General features: G+C 45.5%; 2 protein-coding genes across 2 annotated transcripts; both read right to left on the bottom strand.

Annotated features, from left to right (window-relative positions):
* Nucleotides 1–445: 445 nt before the first annotated feature.
* On the bottom strand, nt 446–3,976 carry LOC138368000 (uncharacterized). Its single transcript, XM_069330291.1, has one exon. The coding sequence runs from the start codon at nt 3,974–3,976 to the stop codon at nt 446–448; it is 3,531 nt and encodes a 1,176-aa protein (XP_069186392.1).
* Nucleotides 3,977–7,611: 3,635 nt separating this feature from the next.
* Nucleotides 7,612–7,956, bottom strand: LOC138367999 (uncharacterized). Its single transcript, XM_069330290.1, has one exon. It carries the CDS (start codon nt 7,954–7,956, stop codon nt 7,612–7,614), a length of 345 nt encoding a protein of 114 aa, XP_069186391.1.
* Nucleotides 7,957–9,638: the final 1,682 nt, after the last annotated feature.

Here is a 9,638-nt window from a genome sequence, read left to right as displayed (position 1 = left end):
GCTGCAGCAAGGTTCAAGGTATGGAGACTGGCTGCCTCGGGTAGACTGACTCAACCTTCAACACAGTGGTCCCAGGTCGACTCTGTAAACAGACACGTCATCAATAACCGGGACACTAATACACCACACTTACGGGCTCTGGCACAAACACCTGACGTATCCAGTCCATAGATGGCGCTGTCGTCGGAGCACCACCTCACCAGAGGTCAGGAGCGGCGGTGTTGAGCGCGGAACCAGACTGGAAACTGGTCCTCGAGGCCAGTACACGCTGTCCTCACCAGGTGTCGTCGTCCGTTTGGCGGGGGTTTCGGGAGCTGACTCACAGATGGCGTGGTTGTCACTGCTCCAGGCTCGGACGCTGGATCCGGGTTCGTAACACCTCCCCACCAAAAGGAATTTGGTTTGGGGTTCTATAAGGGAAGACAAACCAAATTAGTATGAGGATTTAGATGCGAGATAATGCATCAGCTACCACGTTGTCCACCCCTTTGATGTGTTCAATCTGGAGGGGGTATTGCTGCAGATGGAGACTCCATCTGGTGAGCCTGAGGTTCTTTTGCCTAAACTGAGCCAGGAACTTTAGAGGATTATGGTCGGTCCGTACTAATATAGGATGACCATTGCTCGTTAGATACACCTCAAAGTGCTGGACGGAATTAATCAAGGCCAACGTTTCCTTTTCTATGACCGAGTAATTCAGCTGGCTGGGGGTGAACTTCTTAGAATGATAGGCCACCGGATGTTCCACCCCCTTCTCGTCCGTCTGGGATAAAACGGAGCCCAGGCCATAGTCAGAGGCGTCGACCGTCAGGATGAATCTATCCTCAAAGCTCGGGGACCTGAGGATTGGAGCAGAGATCAGAATTGCTTTGAGACTCTCGAATGCCTTCTGGCAATTCTCATTCCATATTAACTTTACCCCTTTCTTCAACAGATTGGTCAGGGGGACGGCGATGGAGGAAAAATTAGGGACAAACTTACGATAAAACCCAGCCATACCAAGGAAACGCAAGATGTCCTTCCTGGTAGCTGGCGCAGGATACTGGACTATTGCCTCGATCTTGCTGGCCTTCGGCGCAATCCATCCTCCTCCAACCTTATGACCTAGGAAGATGACAGAGGTTCTGGCAAACTCAGATTTATGCAGGTTGACCACCAATCCTGACTGGAGCATGGCCTTGAAGAAATCCTCTATGTGACGCAGATGATCCTGCCAATCTACATCATATATTAATACATCATCGATGTAGACTAAGGTGTTTTCCACGTCACGCAACACCGTACCCATCAGTCTCTGGAAAGTGGAGGCTGCGTTTTTCATCCCGAATGGCATCACCTGACATTCAAACAGCCCGTCGGGAGTCACAAATGCTGATATGGGTTTGGCTTTTTCCGTGAGGGGAACTTGCCAATAGCCTTTGAACAGGTCAAATTTTGTCAGGTACCGGGCTCTACCTATGGCATCCAGACATTCCTCTACTCTGGGGAGCGGGTAAGTATCTGCTACAGTGACCTTATTCACCTGGCGATAATCAATACAAAGACGGTATTTCTTACCAGGTTTGGGCACTAGTAGTATCGGGGATGACCATGGGCTCGAGCTCGGGGCTATCAGATGGTGTTTCAGCATGTAATCTACCTCCTCTTTCACCACCCGTTTCTTCAGTGGGTTGAGACGGTACGGGTGTTGCTTTATAGGTCGGACGCCTTCCTCCAGCTCGACATCATGCCTCATGACAGATGTTAACCCTGGAACATCGTCGAAGATAGGCTTGTATTGCCGGATCATCTGCAGCAATGATGATTGATGTCCTTCGGCTACGTGTGTCAACTTTGCCTGCAAGTTTAACAGAATGTCCGAGTTAGTCAACACCTCTTCCTCCTCAATGTCGTCATTAGTGGTCACTAAGGTTACGGGGAGTGTATCCCGCCCCTCGTATCTCTTGATCATATTAACATGAACCAGAGTCTCTTTCTTACGACGGTCTGGAGTACTCAGAAGGTAATTGAGGTTAGTAACCTTCTTTACAACCAGGTAGGGACCTACGAATCTGGCGCTCAAACTTCTAGTTATTGTAGGAGTACATACCAAAACCAGATCTCCTACTTGGAACTCCCTTTGCTTGGTCCTCCTATCATACCTGCTCTTGTTCGTTCTTTGTGTACTTTCTAAGGTCCTAGTAGCCATCTCCCAGGCCGAGAACAGCCGTCCTTTATTTGTAGACAACCAGTCCACAATATCCTCGTTGGTTTCTGCGTCCAGCCAATGGTCTCGTGCCACCTCTAAGGGACCTCTTACTGAGTGACCAAAGATCATCTCGAATGGGGAGATTCCTATGGATTCATTGGGTACTGATCTTACCGCAAATAGGAGGTAGGGCAGTTCTTCAACCCACTTACTCTGCCTGTCGTAGCAAAACTTCCGAAGCATGCCCTTCAACGTCTGGTGAAAACGTTCCAAAGCTCCCTGAGACTCGGGATGGTAGGCACTAGAGGTTACCTGTTGGATTCCCAGGTCGGCGATCTGTTGGCGAAACAAATGGGACATGAAATTAGATCCTTGGTCCGTCTGAATGGTCTTGGGAAGACCGTATCGTGAGATGAACCAGAGCAGTTGTTTCACCAAAACCCTAGCTGTGATGGTCTTAAGGGGGATCGCTTCTGGGTACCTACTAACCCGATCCAGTATTGTTAGCAAATACTGTACCCCTGAGGTAGCAGGTGGAAGAGGGCCTACTATATCCAAGATGAGGTGTTCGAAGGGCTCACCTATTGATGGAATGGGGTATAAAGGGGCTTTGGGGACAGGCTGGTTTGCTTTCCCGGCCACCTGGCAGGCGTGGCAGGTCTTGCAGAAACGACGTACGTCCTCCTTCATATGCGGCCAGTAGAAGCCCTTGGCTAGGCGTTGGAAAGTCTTAGAGATCCCACCATGTCCAGCAAATCTATTAGCATGGGCTGTTTCTAACAGCTTAGATCTGAACACGGCTGGGACGACTATCTGATCACCTACCGCACTTGACTGGGGGTATTTCGGAGGATGCCGGCGACACAGTAAACCACTTGACCACACATATAGATCCCCTCCTTTCGCAGGAGAGTCTACGGTGTCGGCCAACTTCCGTACCTGAGGGTCCTTCTTCTGTTCCTCTATCAGATGGGCTCGAGTCCAGCGTTCAGGAACCGGCATCTGGACGGGCGGGACTGGTGTATGGCTACTTGTAACCTGTGGGATAGGAGGAGAATCAAACAAAGTGTTTAGATCTAGGGGTGCATGGAGGTGCGCCTGAGACCTGGTTTGCACTGCTGCGATGGGACTGGTCTCTTCACGTCCTGGATTATCCACTACCAGGGGACAGTTGGGTAACAATCCTAGGGCTAAGTCATTGGCTAATATTACGTCAATCCCCTCTATGGGAAGACTATCCACCACGGCCAATCGACACTCACCTTTGAAGTACTGAGAGTCTAGATGTACTTGTACCAATGGGGCAACGTACAAGGTGGAAGGGAATCCACCCAGGATTACCTTCTGCATCTCATTCGCCGATGTACCTTCGGGTAATGATGTTTCCAGAATTAGAGACTGGGCCGCTCCACTGTCTCTAAGTATTATCACAGGCTTACTTGAAAGGCCACCGGCTACATGCCCTTGAGAGGTATATGGGGCGAACAATCCTCTCCTCATCTCCAGGGTGGATGTCGGTGGTTCTATACTGTTCATCAGCATGACTTCCCTACGGGGATTATTACCTGTACTGCTACGACACCTTGCAGCAATATGTCCTCTCTTACCGCAGGTCCAACACAATACATCCCTTTTCGGACTAATTCTCCGAGGACTATCTGAGGTTGTCTTGGCGGCACTTCGAGGGGCGGTTTTATCCTCCGGTTTATGTTTGGCTGGATACCTTGAATAGGTCTTCGGGACGTACCTAGCAGATGGCCTATGAGTCAGGATATACTCTTCAGCCATGGTGGCTGCCGTACTCAAGGTACGGCACTCAAGGTACTCCACCTGCTGTTCCTCTAGGTACGTCTTCAGGTCTCCAGACAAACAATCCTTGAAGTCCTCGAGCAGAATCACCTGCTCGAGGTCTTCCTTGGTCTCCACCTTTCGAGAGGCACACCATTCTTGAAAAAGTCGCTCCTTGATGGTGGCGAACTCTGTGAAAGTGTGCTCTGAGGTCTTCTTCAGGTTTCTGAACTTTTGCCTATACGCCTCAGGTACCAATTGGTACGCCATGAGCACCACTTTCTTCACCATATCGTAATCGCCGGAGTCGTCAAGGGATAACGTAGAGTAGGCGATTTGGGCCTTCCCAGTCAAGACGGACTGTATCATGATGGCCCAATTCTCCCTTGGCCACTCCAAAGAGGCCGCGACTTTCTCGAAGGCTGCGAAGAACTTCGAAACTTCTCTCTCGTTGAATTTGGGGACCATTTTGATATTCCTTACCGGATCGAAACCGCTTACTCCAGTTTGTCTCTGTCCAGCGCCTAATCTTAATACTTCTAGTTCATGTTGTCTCTGTCTTTCTTTTTCTTCTCTCTCTCGTTCTTCTCTCTCTCGTTTCTCTTCTCTTTCTCGTTCTTCTCTTCTTTCTTCTCTTTCTAATTCTAAACGCCTCATCGCCAATTCTTTTTCTTTTAAGTCTCGTTCCATCTCTAATTTCTTCCATTCTATTTCACGATTGATCTCTAGGGCACGCATTTTGACTGTTAGGAAGCTGATATTAAGCTCACCTGCATCACTATCAACGTCGCTGCCCTTATCTTCCTTTTCCGTGGAAGCTATCTCCTCACCTTCCCTTGTACTAGGAGTCTCGCCTTCCTGTTTCTCTTCTGCCTTCAGGTGCCGGTGAACCTTGGACAAGATCTCCACACGGGAATCACTGGCACGGATCTTTATCTCCAGGTAGGCGCTCACTAGTACAAGCTCTGGTTTGCTCAGATATTTTAATCTGGCAAGACAGTCCACTCTGTTCAGAAAAGCCTGAACATCGTCCAGATCATCGATGGTAGCTTTGTCTGCCATTGTCACAGATGGAACACTTCGCACTTATCACACCGTTTACACGTTAGCACTTAACACGCCGAGCACTGTTCTACGCCAATATTGCACTTTATCGCACCAAACACTGCACTTGCCAATATTGCACGTAATCACTTCGGGCACCACACTACCCAATATTGCACTGAGTCCAAGCGAACACTTCGCTCTACAATATTGCACTGAATCACTGAGCACCGCACTAGTCAATATTGCACTTAATCGCTTAATCACAGCGAGCACCGCACTGCACAATATCGCACTTAAGTCACTCTTGAGCACCGCACAGGACGTATAACGTCACAACCGTCGCACACAGGGGGAATTATTTACAGGGATTACGCCACTTCACCACCCCTGTCAAACATACTTAACAAGGGGACGGATCCCGCTGGGGATGCCAATTATGTTACGGCCCTCTCGGGACGCAACGGGGTCCTTACTCTGATAAGGAAGATATATGTATCCGTTCCCGAGCCAGTATTGGCTATCAAGGGATGAGATCCGTGACGCAAGTAACTTAAAGGGAGTAGGGAAAGAAAGCTAAGAACTTAATATTATACTTATCACCATCACCGATTAAATATACATATAAATGAGTGCACAAGGGGGGGGAGGGGTATTAACACTATACAAGGGGATTATACACAATATAGTCTTCTGCTGAAGACTCTGGTGCCGAGTCCTTGGTGCTTCTTCGTGGCCACACAACGAAATATCCACAGAAGTTGAGCCTACCCTGGCCACAGGTCAGCCAAAACACAGGTCCACTGGGGGCACCGTCGTGGAGGCCGCCAACCACACGTCCAGCTGGTCTGCTGGCAGGTACTGAGCCATCAAGGCTGGTACGGCCACTCCACGAACGATATAAGGGGTACGCCCTAGACAGGAGTCTCGTGTGATATCACAAATCACCCTCCTGTCCTCAATACCCCAGTGGAAGATCGTCTCCAACAGTCGGTCCCGGGTAAATCCTCTTACTGCCACTCCACTGGCAGGCTAACACACCACAGTGTTCTTCCGGGGGGACGACGTCACAACAGCTGCAGCAAGGTTCAAGGTATGGAGACTGGCTGCCTCGGGTAGACTGACTCAACCTTCAACACAGTGGTCCCAGGTCGACTCTGTAAACAGACACGTCATCAATAACCGGGACACTAATACACCACACTTACGGGCTCTGGCACAAACACCTGACGTATCCAGTCCATAGATGGCGCTGTCGTCGGAGCACCACCTCACCAGAGGTCAGGAGCGGCGGTGTTGAGCGCGGAACCAGACTGGAAACTGGTCCTCGAGGCCAGTACACGCTGTCCTCACCAGGTGTCGTCGTCCGTTTGGCGGGGGTTTCGGGAGCTGACTCACAGATGGCGTGGTTGTCACTGCTCCAGGCTCGGACGCTGGATCCGGGTTCGTAACACATGGTAACACACAACACAGTCACACTGTGGTCATGGTAACACACAACACAGTCACAATGTGGTCATGGTAACACACAACACAGTCACACTGTGGTCATGGTAATGCTCGTTACGTAGTCACAGTAACGCTGTCAAGGCAAAATGGACATATAAACAGGGAGATACTTACGTCTTTTGTCATCAACAAGTCCATATGACTTCACATTCTGTCTAGAACGATGTCCTTTACTCAAGGTTGGTCTTACCAGAGTGTCCCTGGAAGCTGGAGATAAAACATCGGTCAGTGTATAATCTCAGTACATAACAGTTATTCTACACCTACCACTATGCCTGTGTTTTTGTCTTCTTCCTATTTTTTTTAGGCCTTTCAAGTTTATATTATTAAATCAACGGCATATGTCGGTTCATTTATAATTGTTACTGTTTTTGAATGGAGAATAAATCCTATCAAATACACCAATTATAGTAATCTTATGTCGAAGCTGAGGCGTAAGCTTCAAGATAGAAGTTGTTTAATACATTGCGCGTCATTGAATTATAGAATGATTACGAAATACAAAGCCCTCTTGGGAATTAATAGGTAGCCTCCTTAACATGGGTGTGCCATGAACCGGAGGGTATTTGCAAACTAAGTATCCGAATAAGCCACAATAACTATAAATAACTTTTTTAATCAAAGTAGTTAAACAAATGGAATAAATTGAGGAGTGAAATAGTGGAGGCAAACTTTTAACTCAGACTCAGATGTAGATACGACTTAAGCCAATATATCCGGGAACACAAATATAATGATATTAGAGGTTAAAAGGCGGAAGGATGAAGCTCAGCCCCATGAGCACATAAAGGTCCATCTCGGGAAGTAAGCACACACGCCCGTATCAAAATAGCATGTTACTACCAGAGGGAAAACCCAGAGTTTGCGTTATGACAACATGTTGAGGGTGTGGTAATGAACGCTCACATTTAAAGCGAAGCGACCATAAGCTGTTCAAGATCTGAACTGTTGATAAAAGGTTAACAAGTGTTTGTGTTTATTATATATGTTTAATGTGTGCATACCTCACCGTAAGTAAGCATATATTTCTTGGCTTGCGGCCTGTCACTATCCCTCCCTCTGTTGGATATATTTAACCAGACTCACATACCTATCCTCCTGCCATCGCTCAGGATCTTCTTCCGTAGGTTCACTGTGCTCTTGTCTTGATCCTTCCTTCTTCCTTTAGCCTTGTTCTTGGCATATTTTCTTTTCTGTTTCTTGATATTCACATTTCCTTTTATTTGTTTCTTTTTACTACGTTCTCTCTTATCTTTAGTATTTTCCATTCGTATTTTTCCTTTCATTCCCTTAACTTTCTTTGGTCTTGTACCACGTTTGTTGTCTTCCATTCCTTTGTTTTTCTTCACTTTCTTTGGGATTTTGCGACGTTTACTCTCATTCATTCGTTTGTTTTTTTTCTCTTTATTTGGTTTTCTTTGCCGCATTACCTTTCCTTTGTTTTTGTGCATTTGTTTACCTTTACCATTTATTTGTTTACGTTTCCCTTTACTCTCTGAATTTAATTTACGTTCTTTCCTTCTATCTTTTTGTGTGTTGCTTGTTTTCTTTTTTCATTAATTTGTTCGTATTTTTCACTTGTTTTTTGCGATATTTGCTCTTCTCAATGTTTTTGTTAAGCTTATTTGTGCTTTGTCTCCGTTGATGTTTAATACTTGGCTTACGTTGTCCCACTTTTCCTTGTCCTCTGCGACGCTGTGTCATTTCTTTTCCTCCGAGTTTGTGGTTTCTACCTCGTGTTCTACGACGCTCAGCTCCACTTGTCTTACCACCTCCCACAATGTTCTTTCTTCCATTCCTCTTGCTCTCTTGACTTTTCTTTCCCTTTTTCTTTTAATTTCTGTTGTGACGTATGTTCTTGTTAGTTTTCTTGTGTGTTTTACTGTGGTCTCTTGGTGCTCTTGCGGTGTTGACGTCGCTTCTGGAACGTTTGTTGAGAACTTCCCTTCTCTCCCGCTGAAGCCTTCTTGACCCAAGGTCCTCCTCTGTGAAAAACACCAGCCAAATGTTAAACAGTAAAATGCCTTACCAAATATCATATATAAATTATTTACATTTAAGTTGTACAAAATATTCGGAAATGTTATCAGACATTACACATAACTTCTAGAATAAAAAGAAATATCCTTAACTAAGAATGTGAAGAGAAGAACATTTACACATAAAAATTAAAAGCCGAAAATTAGTAAAGTTTATTCACAAACATTTGCACATAAAAAACAAGTACAAGTTGCCTTCACAGAGACTACATACTCTTAACTGTCCTTAACAGAATTACTGCAGTAATTCTTTAATATTACGTACCGAGGATGGTGCTCTGTATATTAACTAAATACTTTGTTGTCCCATTGGCTGAGGGATGCATTACAAACCTAAAAGGCTTCCTAATAATAATCACGAGGAAACCAAGTGTGCCATACTGATTCATACTCTTGGTGTATACTGACACAAGCAACAGATGTAAATCTCAAGCTGCCAAGAGGAATATACGCAAGTGGTCAGGTGGATCATACTCATGTATTTTGGTAAAATAAAGAGGTCTCAAACGATTCTTAAAGAGCTGCAGCAGGATAGATGGATAGCATATAGGAAACAAAAATATTTTTTATATTCCAAGAATAAAATTGATGCAAAGCAGAATTCTCATGTAAATAAAAGGCTGTATATTGAAACATCGAGTAGTATAAATATAACATTTAATTCATTCTAATTAAAGGATTAACAACCAGGTGTTGTTAACTGTTATTATTAATATGAATTACTGAAATGGACTGTTATTAGAGTTACCATTAAGCTTCAACATTTCTAATAAGGAACTCTATAATTTTCAGCTTTAAATATCACCCTAGAAAACTATAGCATTTGCTTAATTTAATACATCCCATTTAGCACTTTTGGATGAAGAATAAGGTATTGTTTGAATGTGAACTGGGTTGTTAGATTAGTATATGGTCATTGGAACGTGATCAGGTCCTGTGAGAGGTTCAGGTGATATGTAGGATGAAGATGATAACCCATCTTCAATCCCTGGAAAATCGGTGTTGCTATTAAAAACTTCGGCCATTGTGGTAACTTTTATGTTTTGAGAAAGTCAGTAGGAGCCATGAAA

Source organism: Procambarus clarkii, chromosome 24 (genome assembly GCF_040958095.1).
Source record: "Procambarus clarkii isolate CNS0578487 chromosome 24, FALCON_Pclarkii_2.0, whole genome shotgun sequence".
Lineage (NCBI taxonomy): Eukaryota > Metazoa > Arthropoda > Malacostraca > Decapoda > Cambaridae > Procambarus > Procambarus clarkii.
The sequence above is the reverse complement of the archived record's forward strand: the minus strand, read 5'-3'. Positions and strand labels throughout refer to the sequence as shown.

What these genes read in the sequence shown, in the direction of transcription:
- LOC138368000 (XM_069330291.1), bottom strand. Translation starts at nt 3,976, where the DNA reads ATGGCTGAAGAGTATATCCTGACTCATAGGCCATCTGCTAGGTACGTC.
- LOC138367999 (XM_069330290.1), bottom strand. Translation starts at nt 7,956, where the DNA reads ATGCGGCAAAGAAAACCAAATAAAGAGAAAAAAAACAAACGAATGAAT.